The sequence below is a fragment of the Callithrix jacchus genome, chromosome 22 (genome assembly GCF_049354715.1).
Source record: "Callithrix jacchus isolate 240 chromosome 22, calJac240_pri, whole genome shotgun sequence".
NCBI classification, from domain to species: Eukaryota; Metazoa; Chordata; class Mammalia; order Primates; family Cebidae; genus Callithrix; species Callithrix jacchus.
Window position 1 is genome coordinate 38,900,267 of NC_133523.1, and position 22,999 is coordinate 38,923,265.

Below are 22,999 nucleotides of genomic sequence, written 5' to 3' on the forward strand. Positions count from 1 at the left end.
TTGCCTCTTCCTGGGCCTCTGTTTTCACATCTGTGCAATGGGAACAGTTATTTATGGTGGCTGCTGAATGAGCAAACCCAGGGGAGTTGTTCAAACAGAGGCTGCTATGACTATTGTTACGAGAAAAAGAGGTTGAAGAGGGTCAGGGGAGGAGTCCTGGGAAGTTCCCCAGCCACCCTGAAAAACTGGTTCAACCTGTGTTTGTGCTCCCATCTCAGGGAGTATAGGTGGAGCCTCCAGAGCCCGTGAACAGGGGATGCTAGGGCTGGGCCAGCCTCAGCGGGGTCTCTAAGGTGCCCCTGGTATCCCCACTGAGCTTGCCTACTTCAGACAGCCAGGCCCAGCCCTCTGGCCCCCTTAGTGTTCAGCTTCTGGGCCCTTGGCATATCCACAGGACGCCAAGATGGAGATTCCCATGGGAACCCAGGGCTGCTTCTCAAAGAGCCTCCTGCTCTCAGGTAAGGAGGAAATACACCATAAAGGCCGAGGGGGAAAAGGGTTGAGGGACTCAGCCCAGGGACTGAAGCTTCCTCTTAGAAGTAGGGAAAGATGATCTGAGAGGATGAAATTAGAGTAAGATGGACAGAGGCAACAGAATCCTGTCCTCATCACCGTTTTATCTGTGGAATTTTCTATAATGTCGGGATAATGAAGGCAGGAATTTATGTATGTTTGGTTCTCTGCTACATCTCCAATGTCTAAACACTGAAAGAAGTATAGATGTATTATATATAGTTGGTATTGTAGCTTATATATTATACATGCCTACAAATATTGAATGAATGAATGAATGAATTCAGAGAGTCCATGTGTTTAGACGGAGGCCACAGAGCATCTCAATGTAGAAAAACCTCTGGATCAGTAGGATGGCAAATCTGTGGTATCCATGCGTATGTTCCCACTCCTGCACCCACGGCAGGCATCGATAATCAATCCCAGCACTGTTTCCAATTAGCAGCACTCAGAGTGCTTCTCCCCAGTGAAAATCTCTGTCTAGAGAGGAGCATGCCATGGACCCTGGCAACACTCCTGATCTCAGCCCTTCCCTATAACTTCCCACAGCCTCAATCCTGGTCCTCTGGATGCTACAAAGCTCCCAGGCAGCTCTCCACATCCAGAAGATTCCAGAGCAGCCTCAAAAGAACCAGGACCTTCTCTTGTCAGTCCAGGGTGTCCCAGACACCTTCCAGGACATCAACTGGTACCTGGGGGAGGAGATCTATGGAGGCACGAGGCTGTTTACCTACATCCCCGGGATTCAACGGCCCCAAAGGGATGGCAGCGCCATGGGACAGCGAGACATTGTGGGCTTCCCCAATGGTTCCATGCTGCTGCGCCGTGCCCAGCCTACAGACAGCGGCACCTACCAAGTAGCCATCACCATCAACTCTGACTGGACTATGAAGACAAAGACTGAGGTCCAGGTAGCTGGTAAGTGTTAGGGTCTGGGGATGAGATGGGGAAGCTAATGAGCCCTGAGCAGCTACCATGCACCAGGCCCTGTGCAAACACCATTTCATTTGGTTCTCTCTTTTATTCACACATATTGAGTGTCTACTGTATACCAATCCCCAGAGATAGCTTTTAACCCTCACATGCATTAACTAATAAAATATCTATGAAATGCCTGCCTCATGCTTGGCGCTGGAGAATGCACCATCTCATTAACCAAAAAAATAAATTTTTTTTTAGACAGAGTTCCTCTCTTGTCGCCCAGGCTGGAGTGCAGTGGCACAATCTCAGCTCACTGCGACCTCCACCTCCGGGGTTCAAGCAATTTTTCTGCCTCAGCCTCCCAAGTAGCTGAGATTACAGGCACCCGACACCACGCCCAGCTACTTTTTGTATTTTTAGTATAGATGGGGTTTTGGCATGTTGGGCAGGCTGGTCTCGAACACCTGACCTCAGGTGATCCGCCCACCTCGGCCTCCCAAAGTCCTGGGATTACAAGTGTGAGCCACCGTGCCTCACTAAATTTTTATTGAGCACTTACTGTATACCTGGTTGTAAGACATGCATCCCTCAATCTTTATGTTCATAAGGCGAGTATTTACTGATGAATCCACTCAGGGTAAAGTGTGAGGGACAGAGTGGTGGACAATAATGACAGGTGGCATTTCTTGGATGCTTGTTAAGAGCCAGGCACTGTCTTAAACATTTTCCCTAAAGCATAGTTTCTCAGCTTCGGCACCACTGATGTTTTGTATTGGCCGATTCCTCCCAGTAAAGGGTTCGTGCATTGCAGAGATTTCAGCAGCACGCTTGGCCTCTACTCACTAGGTACCAGTAGCACCTTCATAGTCGTGACAACCAAAAATGTCTTCGGATATTACCAAATGTCTCCACCCTGAGAGAAGAATCACCCCTGGTTGAGAACCACTACTCCATATTTACTCATTTTTACCTTAAAGCAACTCCATGAGGTGGGTGCCATTATTGTGTCCATTTTACAGATGGAAAAATGGAGGCACGCAGTGGTTATGACTTGCTGAGTAAAGAATATGAACCAGATGATGTGACGTGGGAAGGGAGGTCATCAGGGAGACCTCACTGAAGAAGTGACCTTAGAGGAGATACCAGAAGAAGGTGATAGAGGGAGGGAGGTGCTGTGGACTGATGTCTGCATCCCCCCAGAGTTTATATGTTGAAATCCTAACCCCCGAGATGATGGTATTAGAAAGTGGAGCTCGGGCCAGGCATGGTGGCTCATGCCTGTAATCCCAGCATTCTGGGAGGCCAAGGAGGATGGATCACCTGAAATCAGGAGTTCAAGATCAGCCTGGCCAACATGGTAAAATACCATCTCTGCTAAAAATACAAAAATTAGCTGGGCATGGTGGCAGGCACCTATAGTGCCAGCCACTTGGGAGGCTGAGGCAAGAGAATCACTTGAACCCAGGAGGCAGAGGTTGCAGTGAACTGAGATTGTGCCACTGCACTCCAGGCTGGGCAACACAGCAAGACTCCATCTCAAAAAAAAAAAAAATAGGGCTCGTGGGAGGTGATTGGATCATGAGGATAGAGCATTTGTGAATGGATTTTATGCCCTTATATATATATTTTTTTTTTCATTAAAAAAAAAAAAAAGACTGTGGAGACAGGGTCTACTGTATTGCTCAGGCTTGTCTCAAACAACTGGCCTCAAGCAATCCTCCCACCTTGGCTTCCTAGTCCTGGGATTACAAGAGTAAATCACCATGCCCAGCTGTGATGGTTAATATTTGGCATCACAGGATTGGAGTGAAGGATGCCTAGATAGCTGGTGACGTATTGTTTCTGAGTGTGTCTGTGAGGGTGTTGCCAAGGGAGATTGACATTTGACTTGGTGGACTGGGCGAGGAAGACCCACCTTCAATGTGGGTGGTGTATTAGTCCATTTTCACACTGCTGTTAAAGACATACCCAAGACTGAGTAATCTGTAAAGAAAAAGAGGTTTAATGGACTCACAGTTACACATGGCTGAGGAGGCCTTACAATCATGGCAGAAGGTAAAGGGCACGTCTTACATGGTGGCAGACAAGAGAGAGTGAGAACCCAGCCAAAGGGGTTTCCCCTTATAAAGCCATCAGATCTCATGAGACTTATTAATTACCATGAGAACACTATGGGGGAAACTGGCCCCATGATTCAATTATCTTCCACCAGATCCCTCCCACAATGCACCAGAATTATGACAGCTACAATTCAAGATGAGATTTGGGTGGGGACACAGCCAAACCATATCAGGTGGGTACCATCCAATTGGCTGCCAGCATTTTATCCAGGCAAAAAAACAGAACAGGCGACAGAAGATGGGATCGTTTTGTTTGCAGGGACTTCTGGCTTCATTCTTATTCCTTTGCTGGGTGTTTTCTTCTGCTCCTCCTGGCCTTAGACGTCAGACTCCAGTGTTTTTGGCCTTTGGACTCTTGGGCTTGCACAAGTAGCTTCCCAGGGGCTCTGGGGCCTTTGGCCACAGACTGAAGGCTGCACCACTGGCTTCCCTGTCTGGGGCCTTCTGGACTCAGACTGAGCCACTGCTGGCGTCTTTTTTCCCTGGCTTGCAGACAGCCTATCATGGGCCTTCCCCTTGTGATCATGTGAGCCAATTCTCCTTACTAAACTCCTTTTTATTAACATTTATACATATACCCTGTAAGTTCTGTCCCTCTGGAGAACTCTGACTAATACACTGGCCCTTCTTGTGCTTATAACTGAGGCCCAAGGGAGTTCATTTGACCCCTCCACCATTCGAGGACACAGCAAGAGGTTAGCAATCTGCAACCCAGAAGAGGGTCCTCACCAGAACCTGACCACACTGCCACCCTGATCTTGGACTTCCCAGCCTCCAGAACTGTAAGGAATAAATTTTTGTTTATAAGCCACCAGTTTATGGTGTTTTGTTATAGCAGCCCTAACAGACCAAGACAAGAGGGAACCACGTAGATAGCTGGGGAGAGCTCCTGGCAGAGGGAACAGCAGGTGCAAAGGCCCCGAGGCTAGACTAGCTTGTTGGTGAGTGTTGGAAACAGATGCTCCATGCCCCAAAGAAAAATCAGCACGGAGACAAAGGATTTTTCAGCAACACAATTTTTACTTCCTGGACTGCAGGAAGGGGACCCTCGCTAGCCATCTTGCCATGAGAGTACACTTAACAAAGGAAAACAGATATATTTATCCCTTGTGCATTTGGGGTCGTCCTTACTGTAGTGTCTGATCTCCGTTGGCTGGAGCCAGACCTCACAATCTAAACTAAAACCCAATTGGCTAATAACTTAAAATTTTTCTAAACAGGTAAAAGCAATGGAGAGCTGGGACATGCCTGTGAGCACGTCCAGCACAGATATCTTGGTTAAAGTACAAGAACATAGAACGTACTACGTGCCTGTAAGCACGGCATGTCCAACAGCTACATAGGCTAGGGCTTGACAAAGAGTTATTAGCACAGGTATGATTTATTCTTTAACAAGAAGTGAAACTTTAAAGAGGAACCTTTCTACTTCACACACTGATTAAGGAGCATGCAGGGAGACAAGATCTGAGAGGCATGCAGGTTGAATCAGCATTTTATCCAGGAGGGAACAGAGACTCAGGTGGTTTAAGACATCTCTAGAGCACCAGACAACAAATCAGCAAATCAGTGGCAGAGTCAGGATTCTAATATAGGACCACCTGAATCGAAGGCACGTAGCTGCCTCCCACAGATGCTAAATCGCTCATTCACTGGTTCCTTCAGGAAACACCCCCCCACCTAGGGCCTCCTCTGTGTCCAGCCTGTACTGGGCAGTCCTCAGCAGCCAAGCCATTTAAGGATAGAAGGTCATGATTTCTGAATATGTAAAAGCGACAGTGGCCCCCAGTTCAGTCCCTGCCTTAGTCAGTTCTGGCTGCTATAGCAAACTATTACTGAGTGGGTGTCTTAAACAGCAAACATCTATTGCTCACAGTTCTGAAGGCCAGGAAGTCCAAGATCAAGGTGCCAGCGGATGTACAGTCTGAGGCGGGCGCACTTTCTGATTCGCAAATCACTATCTTCTCATTGTGTCTGCATATGGCTGAGATAAGAGATCGAGGCAGCAAGCCCTCTCATGTCTCTTCTAATAAGGGCCCTCAACCCACCCTAAAGGCTGCACCCTCATGATGTAATCACCTCCCAAAGACCCCATCTCCAAATATGATACCATCCCATAGGGGATTAGAGTTTCAACATATGAAATGAGAAGGGGAGTGGGCACGGTGGCTCACCCTTGGTTTCCCAGAACTTTGGGAGGCCAAGGTGGGCAGATCACCTGAGGTCAGGAATTCAAGACCAGCCTGCCCAAATGGAGAAACCCCATCTCTATTAAAAATACAAAATTAGCCAGGGATGGTGGTGCATGCCTGTAATCCCAGCTACTCGGGAGGCTGAGGCAGGAGAATCACTTGAACCTGGGAGGCAGAGGTTGCGGTGAGCTGAGATTGCACCATCGCACTCCAGCCTGGGCAACAAGAGTCAGACTCCATCTCAAAACAAGAAAAGAAATGGGAAGGGGATACAAGCATTCTGTTTCCAGCAGTCCCTCCATGTGGGTGGGGAGTGGAAATGTCTGGGAGCATGTCCTGTATCCCATGTGACTCACTTGTTTCTCTCCCTTAATTGTGAGGAGTTCTGCGGTGTCTTTAGAGGCTGCAACAGAAGCTGAGTGCAGCTGGCATGTGCAGAAAGGAGTGTAATAAAGGGCACCGCAGGCTCATGGGATCTCCAAGAGGCTGAGACCCAGGGCACCACAGGCTCATGGGATCTCCACGAGGCTGAGACCCAGGGCACCGCAGGCTCATGGGATCTCCACGAGGCTGAGACCCAGGAACAAGCTGCAATGACTCGGTAGGGCTGCTCCCTCCCACAAGAGCAAGTGTTGCCCACAATGTCAGTGCTGAGCAAGGAATTCCTGCCTCTGGGGCATCAGAGAGCTGTAGTCATTTGTTCATTCATTCATTCAGCAAACATCTGTGGAGCACCTGCTGTAGGCCAGACACTGAGGATATACAGAAGGGACCAGACAAAGGCCAGGAGCAGTGGCCCGTGCCTGTCAACCCAACATTTTGGGAGGCTGAGGCAGGAAGATTGCTTGAGACCACAAGGTCAAGACAAGCCCGGGCAACAGAGACCCTTTCTCTACAAAAATTAAAATAAGGCCGGGCGCAGTGGCTCACGGCTGTAATCCCAGCACTTTGGGAGGCCGAGGTGGGTGGATCATGAGGTCAGGAGTTCGAAATTAGCCTGACCAACACAGTGAAACCCAGTCTCTACTGAAAATACAAAATTAGCTGGGTGTGGTGGCAGGCACCTGTAATCCCAGCTACTTGGGAGGCTGAGGCAGGAGAATTGCTTGAACCTGGGAGGCAGAGGTTGCGGTGAGCTGAGATCGTGCTATTGCTCTCCAGTCTGAGCAACAAGAGCAAAACTCTATGTCAAAAATAAAAATAATTAACCAGCCATGGCGGTGAATGCCTATAGTCCTAGCTACTGGGGATGCTGAGGTAGGAGGACCTCTTGAACCCAGGAATTCAAGGTTTCAGTGAGCTATGATGGTGCCACTGCACTACAGCCTGGGTGACAGAGCAACACTCTGTCCCAAAATAAAGAAAGAAGGAAGCACGCAGAGATCTCTGCCCTCATGGAGTCCATATGTTAGTGGATGTGTTGGCCGCCATATTCACCATCAATGCACCTCGTGTGGTGCTGCGCCCTTGTGTCTCTGGCTTCCAAAGCAAAGTCTCACGAGGTGCCTCTGACTGGGGGAGCCTGGGCCACGTGACAGCTCCCGACTGCGAAGGAAGCTAAGAACGCAAGTCTCCAGCAGGACTCACGAAGCAGAGGACTCCACAGGCACTGGGTAGCCTGGAAACACAAGCCAGGCCCCGGGCATGGAGGCTCAGCTTGAGTGTCCCTTAACTGAAATGCTTGGGACCAAAGGGTTTCAGATTTGGGATTTTTTTTTTTTTTTTTTTTGAGACAGAGTTTCACTCTTGTTGCCCAGGCTGGAGTGCAATGGCACAATCTCGGCTCACTGCAACCTCCGCCTTCTGGGTTCAAGAGATTCTCCTGCCTCGGCCTCCCGAGTAGCTGGGATTATAGGCGCACGCCACCATGCCCAGATAATTTTTGTACTTAGTAGAGATGATGGTTCATCATGTTGGTTAGGCTAGTCTCGAACTCCTGACCTCAGATGATCTGCCTGCCACGGCCTCGCAAAGGGCTGGGATTACAGACATGAGCCACCACGCCCGGCCTTGGGATTTTTAAAAAATATTTGCATATACATAATGGGATATTTGGGGAATACAACCCAAGTCTAAACATAAAATTTATTTATGTTTATAGACATCTTTTTTTTTTTTTTTTTGAGACAGAGTTTCGCTCGTTACCCAAGCTGGAATGCAATGGCACAATCTCGGCTCACCGCAACCTCCACCTCCTGGGTTCAAGCACTTCTCCTGCCTCAGCCTCCCAAGCAGCTGGGACTACAGGCACCTGCCACCATGCCCAGCTAATTTTTGTATTTTTAGTAAAGACGGGGTTTCACTTGGTTGACTAGGATGGTCTCGATCTCTTGACCTCGTGATCCACCCGCCTCGGCCTCCCAAAGTGCTGGGATTACAGGCGTGAGCCACCACGCCCGGCCTGTTTATAGACATCTTATACAAATAGCCTGCGTGTAACTTTATTTTTAATAACATATACCAATATTTTAATAATTTTAATACAAAATACACAATATTTTTATATACAATTTATATTTTTACAATTTTATTTTCCACGCATTATTGGGGTGCAGGTGGTGTTTGGTTACATGAGTAAGTTCTTCAGTGATCTGTGAGACCCTGGCGCAGCCATCACCCGAGCAGTACGCACGGCACCATATGTGTTGTCTTTTATCCCTTGTCCCCCCCTCGCACTCTTCCTCCCAAGTCCCCAAAGTCCACTGTATCGTTCTTATCCCTTGTGTCCTCATAGCTTAGCTCCCAGACATCAGTGAGAAGATACGAGGTTTGGTTTTCCAATCTTTCTTTTCTTTTGAGACGGAGTCTCGCTCTGTTGCCCAGGCTGGAGTGCAGTGGCTCAATCTCCATTCGCTGAAACCTCTGCCTCCCATATTCAAGTGATTCTCCTGCCTCAGCCTCCCGAGTAGCTGGAATTACAAGCAGCCGACACCACGCCTGTCTAATTTTTGTATTTTTGGTAGAGAAGGGTTTTCACCCTGCTGTCCAGGCTGGTCTCAAACTCCTGGCCTCAAACAATCTGCTCTCCCTGGCCTCCCAAAGTGCTGGAATTACAGGTGGGCTTGACAAACCTATGAGAAGCTGGGGTTTTTTAAGCTGTGGAAATAAACAAAGACCAACCAAATGGGCAAAGCTAAGACCATTCAGAGCCTGCGGTGGCAAGGGAGTCAGCCATAGTCACTTGTATTTAGGCAGAGACTCAAAGGCAGGCAGAGGAGAGGGAGAGCCTCACAGAGGAAAACAGGAAAAGCTTCAGGTACCCTGAAGTACTCCCTGATTGGAGGCTGTTGGCGTGGGGGAGGGACCTTAAGGTGGTTAAATGTAAGTGGAGGATCGTTGGGGATTGGTTAGGGATCAGGTGTGAGCCACCACGCCTGGCTCCTCATTCAATTTTAAAATGGGTTTTGGACAGTGACTGGAAAAAATTTTAGAGAAATGAATGAAATAGGCAAAAGTTGACTCAACCTATGCATTAATTTGATTACACAAATCTGCATAAAATGACTCTCTAGTCTGGTTGGAGATAACAGTCCTTCCTTCACTCGTGGAGCCTGAAGTGGCTTCTCCCCACACTTTCAGGGCTCCCAGGTCCCAGGCGCCTCTTTTGGAAGCTGCACAGTGTGTTCCTTAGGAGTTCAGGTGGCCTGGGTATGGTCACAGCACTGCACTTACCGTGAGCCAGAAAGTCGATTTACTTCTCTGAGCCTCAGTTTCCTTATCTGTAAAATGGCACGGAGCCTACTTCTTTGTGGGTTCATTGAGAGAGCACTGTGTGTGTATTTCAAACTTCATAAGCACCCTAAAAGCTAGGTATTCATGTTATTCTCGTTTCACAGATGAACCAAGTCACAGAGAGATTCATTTTTCCAAGGTCACACAGCCAGTAGGCAGCATTAGGACCTCACCATCTATAAGCTTAGCTGCCAGGAAGAGCTGAGATAAAACAGATGTCCAGCTTTAAATCTGGGAGGTCAGAGGGTAAGAGTTGGGTACGCGTGGCCCTCATTCTGGCAAGTCCAGTTTAAGAATCCTCCAAGTCCCCTCCATCTCCTGGAAAACCCAGCCCAGAATACCGAGTACCAGCTCGACCATAGAGACCCCCACCCAGCTGGGCTGAAGGAACTGAGAGGCAGACACCCAGATAGAACAGCAAAGTGGGACTATCGGGGGGCCAGCAGCCTTCCACACTGAGAGCCTCAGGGACTGACAGCTATTCCAGGCTGAAAGCCCCAAGCAGCCTCTGACCCCCGTTAGTCTCTCTGAACAGGTGATGAGAATTAACAAGCAGGTGTTCGGTGTTTTCTCATAACACAAACACGCCAAGTAGGCAGCTGATGCCGCTTACTGCTGATCACAAAAGTATTCTCCACGAGGGAGCCACGGGGGCAGGGTCAGATAGCCAAGAAATGGTTTTAACCGGTTTATGATGTTCATACGTTGTCCTGCCACTTTGGAATGCCCCGAGCAGTCTTCTACTTGGGGGGATGGCTAGGTTTTCCTTGCCATCGTTCTTCCTAGCAAACAATATAGTCTATCACACACTCAGCATTTCTCAATATTCACACACTTAACGTGTCTCAACACCAGATCCTCATCCTTTTGCTAAAAGGATTCAAGTATCATCAACTGAGGTGAGAAAAAGCAAAGTGGACTGGGTCAGGCTCAGTGGCTCTCGTCTGTAATCCCAACACTTTGGGAGGCCGGGGCAGGAGAACAGCCTAAGTCCAGGAATTTGCGACCAGACTGAGTAATTTAGTGAGACCTCTTCTTTACAAAAAGTTTAAAAATCAGCCAGGAGTGGTGGTGTGTGCCTGTAGTCCCAGCTACTTGGGGGACTGAGGTGGGAGAAGGGCTTAAGCCCAGGAAGTCAAGGCTGCAGTGAACCGTGATCACGCCACTGCACTCCAGCGAGAGAGTTTCAGAGTGAGACCCCGTTTCAAAAAAGAAAAGAATCAGTTTGATGGGGCGGGATGGGGGAGCATGTCAGCAAGCAGGTTTTGGATGTGCTGAGTGAGGATTGTATGAAATCCTAGGGAGCAGCGACGTTGAGATAGGAGAGCTGAGGAGTTCCATCTGGGACATGATGAAATTTTTTTTTTTTTTTTTAGACTGAGCCTTGTTCTGTTGCCCAGGCTGGAGTGCAGTGGCACAATCTTGGCTCACTACAACCTCTGCCTCCTGGGTTCAAGTGATTCTCTTGCTTCAGCCTCCCAAGTAGCTGGGATTACAGGTGCACGCCACCATGCCTGGCTAATTTTTGTACTTTTAGTAGAGACAGGGCTTCACTGTGTTGGTCAGGCTGGTCTCGAACTCCTAATTTCAGGTGATTTGCCTGCCTCAGCTTCCCAAAGTGCTAGGATTACAGGTGTGAGCCACCGCACCCAGCCAAATTGTTTTTTTTTTTTTGAGATGGAGTCTCACTTTGTCGCCCAGGCTAGAGTGCAGTGGCACGATCGAAGCTCACTGCACCTCCGCCTCCTGGGTTCAAGGAGTCTCCTGCCTGTGGCTGGGATTACAGGTGCGCGCCACTACGCTGGACTAATTTTTGTACTTTTAGTTGAGACAGGGGTTTCACCATCTTGGCCAGGCTGGTCTCGAACTCCTGACCTCATGATCTGCCTGCCTTGGCCTCCCAAAGTGCTGGGATTACAGGCGTGAGCCACTGCACACGGCCCAAAAAAATGTTTTTAATAAAGATGGGGTCTCACTGTGTTGCCCAGGCTGGTCTCAAACTCCTGGGCTCAAGTGATCCTCTCACCTCAGCCTCCCAAATTGCTGGGATTGCAGGTGTGAGCACCGCGTCTGGCCCACTGGGACATGTTGAATTTTATGTGCCACCCAGATGGTTGGATACTCAGATTTGAAAAGCCCAAGAAAGCTCTGGGCTGGAAATAGGAAACTGCATATCAGTGCTCCATGCAGTCACTGATGCAGTCGGTGGGGGGTGGGGGGAGCCCTCAGGAGACATCGCACAGTCCCCCTGTCTCTCTTTCTCTCACCCCTTAGAAAGGAATAAAGAGCTGCCCAGTACACACCTGCCCACCAATGCTGGGATCCTGGCGGCCACCATCATTGGATCTCTTACTGCTGGGGCCCTTCTCATCAGCTGCATTGCCTATCTTCTGGTGACAAGGAACTGGAGGGGCCAGAGCCACAGGTACAGGGTCCCCAGGCATGCCTCCCCTGTCTCCTCCCACTGTCTTCTCAAGCCCCATGGATTCTTCCACAGGTCACATCATCTGGCTCATACACAATCTCATCAAATCTTGAAACTCCTGGGGTGAAAAGGATCTTTCTATCCTGTATCAAACAGAATTCTGCATTGCAAGGGACAGGAAACCTACTCTTAAACTGACTTATCAAAAAGAATTTTAGACAGGGTCTGTCTCTGTCACCCAGGCTGGAGTGCAGTGGCCCAGTCACGGCTCACTGCAGCCTGGACCTCTCCAGGCTCAGGTGATTCTTTCACCTCAGCCTCCCAGGTAGCTGAGACTACAAGTGTGCACCACCAAGCCTGGCTTTTTTTTTTTTTTTTTTCTGTAGAGATGGGGTTTTGCCATGTTGCCCAGGCTGGTTGGTCTCGAACTCCTGGGCTCAGGTGATCCTCCACCCTCCATCTCCCAAAGTGCTGAGAATACAGGCATGAGCCACTGTTCTCCGCCCAAAAACAAGGAATTGTTTAATACTACATAACTTATTAACTTCAGGTAATGCTGCATCCAGGCGCTCCATGTTCTCAAGCAACTTCTCCATGTATCTTTTTTCCGGTAGCTTCATTCTCAGGCCGGCTCTCCCCTGGTGTGACAGCATCGCTCCCAGGGGGCGCAGGTATATACTCCACCGATTTAGCAACTCCTAGCGAGGAGACCGCCTAGTTCCTGGTAGGTTAGCGAAAGCCCAAACCTACCTCTCATTGGCTTAACTCAGATCACATGACTTTTCATGAACCAACCACTGTGGCCAGGGGTTGCTGGCTAAGGAAAGCTCTGATTGGATAAACCTGGGCTATTTGTGCAGCCCGGGAGCCTGGGATGGATCCAGCCCCGTATAATCAAACGGATTGAGAGTGTAGACCGGCTCTCCAAAGGGAAAGTGGATGCTATGGTCAAACAGCGGCAGCAGAGCCATCAGATGCTGCCTACCTCTGTGTGCGGAGAGAGGGATGGGGTCCTGTTTCCCCAGGGAGAGTCTGTTGGTGAAAAATTCCTTTCTTATGACATCAGCGTCTTCAGAACTTTGTCTCTTGAAATTGATTGAGTTAATTGTAGATAATTTTTCTGCCACTCAACCGTTCCCAGAATATGAGAGCGGTTTTCCCTCCTTTCTCAACTCTTCCTTATGTGCCATGAATTTTTTTCTTCCCCCTCTTTTTCTCCTCCTCCTCCTCTTTCTCCTCTTCTTTCTACTTCTTCTTCCTCTTCCCCCCCTTCTTCTTCTTCTTCTGAGACAGAGTCTTGCTCTGTCACCAGGCTGCAGTGCAGTAGAGCATCTCAGTTCCCTGCAAACTCCGCCTCCAGGACTCAAGTGATTCTCTTGACCTCAGCCTCCCAAGTAGCTGGGATTACAGGCGTGCACCACCACACCCAGCTAATTTTTTGTATTTTAGTAGAGATGGGGTTTCACCCTGTTGCTCTGGGTCGTCTCAAACTCCTGAGCTCAGGTAATCTGCCGGCCTCGGCCCCCTCAAAGTTCTGGGATTACAGGTGTGAGCCACCGCACCTGGCCGATTATTATTTTTTGTACTCAAAACTGTACACACACCTTCCACTCTCTCCCCCCTCTCCATTTTCCTTCATAGGGAAGGAATGTTGCTCCCTGATAATCTGCTGTCAATGCTTTACTACAACTTTCTTCCCCTCTCTCTCCCCGCTAGGGTGTCTGCTCCAGGAGGCCAGGGGTCTCTGTCAGTCTTGTGCCCGGCTGTGTCCCCAGTGCCTTCAGTGACACCCAGCACATGGTTGGTGCTTGTAAATACTTGTTTGGTAAATTAACAAACTTGCTATAGCGTTATCAAGAGTACTTTTGTTCTCACAGTCAAAGTCTCGCTCTGTCGCCCAGATTGGGGTGCAGTGGCGCGATATAGCTCACCGTAGCCTCGACCTCCCTGATTCAAACCAACCTCCCACCCCAGTCTCCCAAATAGCTGGGACCCCGGGTGCACACCACCACGCCTGCCTAATCTTTGTAATTTTTGTAGAGATGGGATGTCACTTTGTGGGTCAGACAGGTCTCAAATGCCTGGCCTCAAGACATTCTCCTGCCTTGGTCTCCCAATGTGCTGGGAGTATAGGCATGAGCCACTTCACTTGGTCCCCGTATAATTTTTAAATTAAGGGTATTCAGACCAGGTGCGGTGGCTCATGCCTGTAATCCCAGCACTTTGGGAGGACAAGGCAGGTGCATCCCTTGAGGTCAGGATTCAAGACCAACCTGACCAACGTGGGGAAACCCTGTCTCTACTAACAATACAAAATTAGCCGGGTGTGGTGGTGTACACCTGTAATCCTAGCTACTCGGGAGGCCGAGGCAGGAAAATTGCTTGAACCTCCAGACATCTCCAATCCATCCCGAGGCAAGGTCTTTCTAAAATTCTGATCCTGTTACTCCTCTGCTCAGAGGCCCTCCATGGCTCCCCAGTGCCCTTGGGATAAAGTATAGGCTCTTTCACGTGGTTCTCAAGGCACTTCACAAGCTGGTTCCCACGGTCTTGCCTGAGGTTGCAGTGAGCTGAGATCATGCCATTGCACTCCAGCCTGGACAAGAGCAAAACTGCATCTAAATAAATAAACAAATGTGTGCAGATGAGTCAATGTAAAGAGAAATAGTAAGGCAATCCTGAGACAGGTGCATGGAGCTGCACCATTTAGGTGATCTCTGTAAATGATGCTGTTTGGGGAACGCTGCTCCTTGGCATAAGGCGGTGGTTAGGGAAACAAGGAATGCGGACGGGGATTACGGAAGGAGAGCCTGGGGTAGTTCAGGCCTCATCCTGGCTCACGCTGAAGGAGAGACCATGTGGCTTTCAGAGGCCTGGTGGGATTTCCAGCTTCTCTGGGTCTCTCTCCACCCACCTGAGTGTCTCTAGCCTAATATTGTTTCCCTCCATGTGTCCCCAGGATGGCAACCACAGAGAAGCCAGAATTGGGCCCTGGTCATGATGCTGGTAAGGCAGGAGCCCAGATCTCTCGACCCAGCCCTTCTGTCAGCTCCTCCCTTCTCCCCCATAGCCACACACCCCCTTATTCTCCCTCACTCAGGGGCCTCCCAATGCACCTGCCCCGAGACCTCTCTGGGGCCCCCTGAACTCCACCCTCATCATCTGAGCACATCCGCACCTGCCCCAAACCTGCTTTTTGCTCTTCTTTTCAGTGTCTGGCACTCCCATCCCACCATGCGGGTGGATCCCATCCACGCCCACAGGCCACTCCCAGCTCCTCACTGGTTTCAGCCTCCAGACACTTCCAACCCATCTTGGGGCAAGTTCTTTCTAAAATTCTGATCCTGTTACTCCTCTGCTCAAAGGCCCTCATGGCTCCCCAGGGCCCTTGGGACAAAGTTTAGGCTCCGTAACATCATTCTCAAGGCCCTTCATAAGCGGGTTCCCACTGTCTTCCCTGGCTTCATCTCTCATATGTAACATTACTCTCCTCAAAAAACTAAATAATTAATTAAATTGCGCGCGCACACACACACACACACACACAGTCAAGACAGATCAAACACAGCTGGCTCTCTCACCAGACCTCTGCACGCACACACCCTCTCCTGCCTTTTTTTTTTTTTTTTTTTTTTTGAGAAGGACTCTTGCTCTGTTGCCCAGGCTGGAGTGCAGTGGTACAGTCTCAGCTCACTGCAACCTCCCCTCCTGGGTTCAAGCAATTCTCCTGCCTCAGCTTCCAGAGTAGCTGGGACTACAGGCATGCACCACCATGCCAAGCTAATTTTTATATTTTAATAGAGATGGGGTTTCACCATGTTGGCCAGGCTGGTCTCGAACTCCTGACCCCGTGATCCACCTGCCTTGGCCTCCCAAACTGCTGGGATTACAAGCATTAGTCACCATGCCCGGCCTTTCCTGCCTTTTCTTACCTCTCACCTCTCTCTACTATCTCAGATGCCTCCTCCTCCAGGAAGCCCTCACTAACTCCTAGGCTGCTTAGGCACTCCCTCTTGGGCTCCCACCCATCCCCAGTCTTCCAAGTCCAGCCCTAAACACTCCAGGTTGTCACTCTGGAGACTGGTCTGCCTCCCCCACTGGACTGTGAGCCCTGAAGGGCAGGCCCAGGACACTGGTCACCCCTGTGTCCCCAGCACTGGGTTTGACTAGAAGAAGAGTTTAGTTGAATGAATAAATAAATGAAGATCAACATGCAGCCAGAGTGGCCTGTGGGGCCCATCTGTCAGCTGGCACCTCCCCGTCCCCCGTTTCAGACAACATCTATGAAGTGATGCCCTCTCCGATCCTCCTGGTGTCCCCCATCAGTGACTCGGGGTCCATGAACCCAGCCCTGGTGAGTCCCGTCCCTGGCCTCTCCCCTGAAGCCGATGCTAACAGGCGCCTCCTCTCTGAGCTGGCTGTGGTCCTCCACGCCACCCTGACACCAAGTTTGGGAACCTTAACTCTCTCAATACTGTTCCCTGTTTTTAACAATCCTAAGGAAAAGACTGGGAGGGAGCAGCACAACAGAGGCGGTATTTGTCTTTGGGCCGTGGAGGGTGGAGGGTGGCTTTTACCTTCTCTTTTATACTTGTCTATATTTCTGCACTGAGCAGCTACTCCCTTTATAATGGAGAGCAGAGCAGGGATGAAAGGTTGTGGGTTTTTTTTTGTTTTTTTTTGAGACGGAGTCTCGCTGTCGACCAGGCTGGAGTGTAGTGGTGTGATCTGGGCTCACTGCAACCTCCGCCTCCTGGAATCATGCGATTCTCCTGTCTCAGCCTCCTGAGTGGCTGGGATTACAGGTGCCCGCCACCATGCCCGGCTAATTTTTTAATAGAGACAGGGCTTCACCGGTTAGCCAGGATGTCTCAATCTCCTGACCTTGTGATTCACCTGCCTCGGCCTCCCAAAGTGCTGGGATTACAGGTGTGAGCCACTGTACTGGGCTGAAAAGTTTAGAAAAGTAAGTTATTTAGGCCAGGGGTGGTGGCTCACACCTGTAATCCTAGCACTTTGGGAGACCGAGGCAGGTGGATCACCTGAGATCAGGAGTTCAAGACCAGCCTGGCCAACACAGTGAAACCCTGTCTCTACTAAAAACACAAAAAATTAGCTGGGCATGGTGGCATGCACCTGTAGTGCCAGCTACTCGGGAGGCTGAGGAAGGAGAATCACTTGAACTGGGGAGGTAGAGGCTGCAGTGAGCCGAGATCACACCACTGCACTCCAGCCTGTGCAATGGGAGCAAGACTCCATCTCAGAAAAAAATATTATTTAGATTAAATAAAAAGAGAAACTTAGCTGGGCATGATGGCTCACACCTGTAAATCCCAACACTTTGGGGGGCCGAGGTGAGAGGATTGCTTGAGGAGGGGAATTTGAGACCAGCCTGGGCAACATAGTGAGACCCTATCTCTACAAAAAACTAGCCAGGCATGGTGGTATGCACGCACCTATAGTCTCAACTACCAGGGAGGCTGAGGCAGGAGGATCGCTTGAGCCCAGGAGTTTGAGGCTGCAGGGAGCTGTGATTGCACCCCTGCACTCTGGCCTGGGTGACAGAGCTAGATCCTGTCTGTTTCTCAAAAGTAAAAAATAAGAGAAACTTAAAATTCTAAGGCTAAGAGCTTAGAACCAGAGGTGTTGACAGGGATGGACTGAGCATTAACGGGGTGATTGACAGGCCACTGGGTACCACATGAAGCTGGGCCCAGTGCCCATTTGTCAGAGAACGCTGAGGTACAAGGAAACTAATCCCCTCTGCCTGGGGGCCTTGAAGTCTGGGAGCGGTGATGGGGACTTGGAATCTGGGACTGTCCTGGCATCAAAGGTCAACAGTTAGAGGATGGGGGGGTGTCAGGTGCCCACCCAACTCATGTCCTTACCTTGCAGCCCCTGCCCGCACCCCCACCCCTGCAGGCAGGGCCAGAGAACCACCAATACCAGGTATGGAGCTGGGAGCTTGGAGGGGTGGGGGGACCCCACAGATACAGGACCCCTGAAGCCTGGGTGGGGAGGGGTCAAGATGACCAAAACTGGGGCTCTCCTCCCCTCCTCCCCCCAAGTCTCATGGTCTCAGCTCTCGAAGAGGCCCAAAACCACCTCCCTGAGAGATCCTAGCAAGTCCTTTTCCTCCCAAGGCTTCAATTTCCTTCTTTGCAAAAGAAGCTTGAATTTGCACAGGAGGAACAAGGCCCAGAGAGGGACAGGGAATTGCCGGGGGCCACACAGCCAGTCAAGGACCCAGTGAAACCCCATGGCAGGGCTCAGTCCCTGTCCCTCCCCTCCCGTCTGCTGTCTGTCCCTGTGTCTCTGTCTCTTTCTCAGTGGCCTACAGATCTGTGTGTGTCTGTCTTCCCCTTTCTCGGAGCCTCTCTCTCTATCTCTCTCACTTCTCTGGCTGTGTTCTTATCATCTCTCTCTCTGGTTCCCGTTTGCTCCTGCTGCCTTGTCCAGGACGCATCTCTTTACACGTCTTTGTTTCTCTGCATCTGTCTTTCCTCAGTCTCTCCTGCCTCTTCATCTCTGTCACTGTGTCCACCTCATTCCCTGGCTCTTCCAGGTCCTCCTGGCTCTGTGTCTCACTCTCTCTCCGCGTTGCTCTTCCGTCCTCTCTGTGGCTCTTTCTCTCCATCTCACTCTGTCCCTGTGTGTCTCCCCCAGACCCTCACCCTCCACCCAGTCATCATTCTGTTCTCTCTTCCCCCCAAGCAGGACCTGCTAAACCCCGACCCTGCCCCCTACTGCCAGCTGGTGCCAACCTCCTGACAGGTCCTGGGCCAGGCCAGCTGGGGAGAAGACGAGGCCCCAGCCTCCTCTGGGAGCCTCACGCCTAAGACCAGCAGAACGAGGCCATCAGGGGCTGTGGGGCTGATGAGGTGGACTCGGCCAAAGGCTCAGCAGCACGTGGGGCAGGTGTCCTGGCAGAGGGACAGGAGCCTGTAACAGGCCCGGTTCCCTGCACAGCCCCTGAGTGCACGCCCTGCCTTCAGTCTGTTCTTTCAAGAAACCTGGCCTGGGCTCTGTGTCTAGAAAGGCAGGCTCTGGGACCCTCCCATCCCAAAGTCCCCCAGGATCTGGATGTTTGGGGACAAGGGGGTGGCCTCAGGCCTGCTTCCCAGGCAGTTGGCTGGGCTACCAACTGTCCCCTAACACCACCTCCCACCCTTTCCTCCTTCCCCACTCTGTCTCCGCCACACTGACCTTTCTGCTCCTTTTCATTTTTGAGACGGAGTCTCACTTTATCATCCAGGCTGGAGTACAGGGGCACGATCTTGGCTGCTTGCAATGCCCTACCCCCACTCCACCAGTGACCCTCAGGGTCTTTCCCCTGGAGACAAGGCAGACCCCCATCGTGCAGGCCTCAGGTGGCAGAGAGGCCCAGCCTCACAGGCCTGTGGTCCCACACACCAGTTCCAGCAAGGTGACCAAGGCTGCCGGACCATTCCCTGTTCAGGATGCCCTTGCCCCTCTCAGAACCTGCTGCCAGCTGCTAGCCTTGGCCCCTGCCCCAAATCCCATCAAGTCCCTCGGCATAGCAGCTCCCTTCTCCACCCCACCCGAGCCCCTGGTCCCAAAGGTGGGCTCTGCTTGTCACTCCCCCAATCTATGCATTCATTCAGCAATAAATGAGCCTTTGCTGTACACCGGGTCCAGGTCAGACTCTTGCAGCCTTGGTAGAAAACAAAACCAAAACTCCTGGCGGGGCGCGGTGGCTCATACCTGTAATCTCAGCGCTGTGGGAAGCTGAGGAGGGCGAAGCTCGAGGTCAGGAGTTCCAGACCAGCCTGACCAACACAGTGAAGCCCCATCTCTACTAAAAATACAAAACTTAGGCTGGGCGCGGTGGCTCACGCCTGTAATCCCAGCACTTTGGGAGGCCGAGGCGGGTGGATCATGAGGTCAAGAGATCGAGACCATCCTGGTCAACATGGTGAAACCCCGTCTCTACTCAAAATACAAAAAATTAGCTGGGCATGGTGGTGCGTGCCTGTAGTCCCAGCTACTCGGGAGGCTGAGGCAGGAGAATTGCCTGAACCCAGGAGGCAGAGGTTGCGGTGAGCCGAGATGGCGCCATTGCACTCCAGCCTGGGTAACAAGAGTGAAACTCCGTCTCAAAAAAAGAAAAAAAAAAAAATACAAAACTTAGTTGGGCACAGTGGCAGGCGCCTGTAATCCCAGCTACTCGGGAGGCTGACGCAGGAAAATCACTCGAACCTGGGAGGTAGAGGTTGCAGTGAGCCAACATCATGCCACCACACTCCAGCCTGGGCGACAGAGCAAGACTCTGTCTCAAAAAAAAAAAAAAAAAAAAAAAAAAAAATTAGAATTGGGAAAAGGCAAGAAAATGAATTCTCATCCTGGAACCTCCAGAAAGCAGTGCAGTCCCCTGAGACCGACTTCAGTGCAGTGAGACCCATTTTGGACTCTCGACCTCCAGAACTGTAAGATGACAAATCTGTGCTGTTTTAAGCCACTAAATTTGTGGCAAGGTGTTACAGGAAGTGGGAAACTAACATAGAGGATGAGGAAGATGTCACAGAAGGAGAAGTTACGTCTCGTGCTGGCTCAGTAGGCAGATACTCCCTGGGAGACTTCTCCATTCCCAAACCGCGCCATACACCCACTGCCTGGACCTCGGACTGCCTTGCTAAGATCAGCCGGGTAAGGTCAGCCCGGTCAGCCGGGTAGCCAGGGGGCAGGGCTAAAGGGGATTCCATCTTTTTTCTCTCTCTCTTTTTTTTTTTCTTTTGAGACAGAGTCTTGCTCTGTCACCCAGACTGGAGTGCAGTGGCGTGATCTCACCTCACTGGAACCAATGCCTCCCAGGCTCGAGCAATTCTCCTGCCTCAGCCTACCAAGTAGCTGGACTACAGGTGCACACCACTTCAACCAGCTACTTTTTTTTTTTTTTTTAGTAGAGATGAGTTTCACCATGCTGGCCAGGCTGGTCTCAAACTCCTGGCTTGGCAGGCAGGAGGGCTGTAATCCGTGGTGGCAGGCACCTCTAATCCCAGCACTTTGAAAGACCGAGGCAGGCAGATTACTTGAGGTCAGGAGTTCGAGGCCAGCCTGGCCAACATGCTGAAATACTGCCTCTACGAAAAATACAAAAATTAGCCGGGCATGGTGGTGCATGCCTGTAGTCCCAACGCTTTGGGAGGCTGAGACAGGAGAATCGCTTGAATCGGGGAAGCAGAGGTTGCATTGAGCTGAGATCACATCACTGCATTCCAACCTGGGCAACAGAGCCACTCGAGAACAAAACATGGACAGAATTTGGTTCTGGTTTGGATACAGGGGATTAGAGAGAAGAGTGTGCCAATAATCGGTTTGTTCACCAATTCACTGAACATTTATTGAGCATCTGCTCAAGAAATGGACAGCCCTATTCTGGGCTCTAAGGAGACAGCCACGAATGGGACAGCAATGCCTGCTTTTGGAAAGCTGACCTCCTGGTAGGAGAAAGACCACAGGCAAACAAAGGGCACAGAACATAATGTCAGGGGTGACGACGCTGGGAAGGAATGGAGCAGGTGCGGAGAACATGCTGGAACTCACATGCTGAAGTGGTGCCAGAAAGGGTCATCTCCCGGGTGACTGCTTCCAGCAGTGGAAGGGTAGGGAGCACACTGCAACAGGGCCAGGTCTGCAAGAGAAAAAGACATGGCTGGTTGGGTGTGGGGGCTCATGCCTGTAATCCCAGCACTTTGGGAGGCTGAAGCAGGCAGATCACTTGAGGTCAGGAGTTCAAGACCAGCCTGGCCAACATGGTGAAACCCCATTTCTATTAAAATACAAAAATTAGCCTGGCATGGTGATTCGTGCCTATAGTCCCAGCTACTCGGGAGGTTGAGGAAGGAGAATCGCTTGAACCGGGAGGCATAGGTTGCAGTGAGCCGAGATCTCACCACTGCACTCCAGCGCAAGACTCCGTCTCAAAAAAAAAAAAAAAAAAAAAAGACATGGCCACACGAAGACTTCTATGTGAGTGTCCACAGCAGCACTATTCACAACAGCCAAAAGCAGAAACAGCCCAAATACCAGTCAACAAATGGATGAGTTTGGGTTTTGGGGTTTTTTGTTTTTTGTTTTGTTTTGAGACGGAGTCTTGCTCTGCTGCCCAGGCTGGAGTGCAGTGGCATGATCTCGGCTCACTGCAACCCCAGCCCCTCAGGTTCAAGCAGTTCTCCTGCCTCAGCCCCCCGAAGTGTTAGGATTACAGGCGTGAGCCACCGTGCCCAGCATTCACAAAATATTTTTGAAAAGGAAAAGAAAGAAAGAAATGGGGTGGGGGAGGGAGGAGGAGTTGGGGAGAAAGGAGGTGGAGAAAGAAAAAGAGAATGAAAAAAGAGAGAGAAAGAAAGATGGGGAGGGAGGGAGGGAGGGGCGGAGGGAGGGAGGGGGGAGTGGACAGAGAAAGCAGGTGGGTTTGAGAGGTCGGTCCTGAGTCAGCAGGAGAGGGCAGCTGGAGACCGGAGTCAGGGTGTGGGAGTTGGGACAGTGAACATGCGTGTGCCTTGTAGCGCCTGACTCATTGTCACTCCAGAAATGTCACCTTCTATCACTGTTTGGGGTTTGTGTTGATTGGGTCGTCACTATTGCCGCTTGCTGCGAGACAGGGTCAGCCCTGAGCCAGCAGGGGGCAGCAGAGGACCGCACAGAGCCACTCACAAGTGCTGCAGCTACCTGGAGCTCCCCCCTCCCCATGCACCCACCCCGTCTCTGCCCCTTTCTTTACCCCTCTAGGAACACAGAGAATCTATCCAGCTGCCCAAGCCGAAACCTGGACGCTGCCCTCCCCACTCTCACTGCGCACCAGGGCCTGCCCTCCAGGCCTCTGGAACTTGGCCTTCCCCCATCCCTGCGGCCCAGCTCCAGACCAGGCAGTTTCTGTCCCCTCCCTGCCCCGGCCTCCCGCCTGGACTCCTGCCTCCTCCCATTCTCCCACCACAAAGCAGCCCAAGAGATCTTTCTAAAGCCCAACTCAACCCAGACCCTTCCCGCTCAGAACCGTCCATGGCTCCCCAGTGCCCTTGGAGTCCAAGCTCTTCACCACAGCCTCCAACGCCTGCAAACTCCAGGGGACTCTCAGT

At 51.0% G+C, this 22,999-nt stretch overlaps 1 protein-coding gene across 4 annotated transcripts; it reads left to right on the forward strand.

Annotated features, from left to right (window-relative positions):
* The first annotated feature begins 219 nt into the window (after positions 1–219).
* Positions 220–19,547, forward strand: CEACAM19 (CEA cell adhesion molecule 19). Of its 4 annotated transcripts, none has more exons than XM_035285122.3 (8): positions 220–458; positions 1,063–1,431; positions 11,750–11,900; positions 13,617–13,700; positions 14,860–14,906; positions 16,175–16,254; positions 17,796–17,849; positions 18,615–19,547. In XM_035285122.3, exons 1-8 carry the CDS (start codon positions 404–406, stop codon positions 18,669–18,671), a joined length of 897 nt encoding a protein of 298 aa, XP_035141013.2. In that variant the 5' UTR covers positions 220–403; the 3' UTR covers positions 18,672–19,547. The 4 variants fall into 4 exon arrangements, with proteins under 4 accessions (XP_035141013.2, XP_035141014.2, XP_035141015.2 ...); XM_035285123.3 differs by having other exon boundaries at positions 18,618–19,547; XM_035285124.3 differs by lacking the exon at positions 13,617–13,700.
* The last annotated feature ends 3,452 nt before the right edge of the window (positions 19,548–22,999 follow it).

Coding starts and splice junctions, on each gene's coding strand:
- CEACAM19 (XM_035285122.3), top strand. CDS start 404: ATGGAGATTCCCATGGGAACCCAGGGCTGCTTCTCAAAGAGCCTCCTG. Junction 1,432..11,749: donor GACTGAGGTCCAGGTAGCTG/GTAAGTGTTAGG, acceptor CTCACCCCTTAG/AAAGGAATAAAGAGCTGCCC. Junction 17,850..18,614: donor CAGAGAACCACCAATACCAG/GTATGGAGCTGG, acceptor CTTCCCCCCAAG/CAGGACCTGCTAAACCCCGA.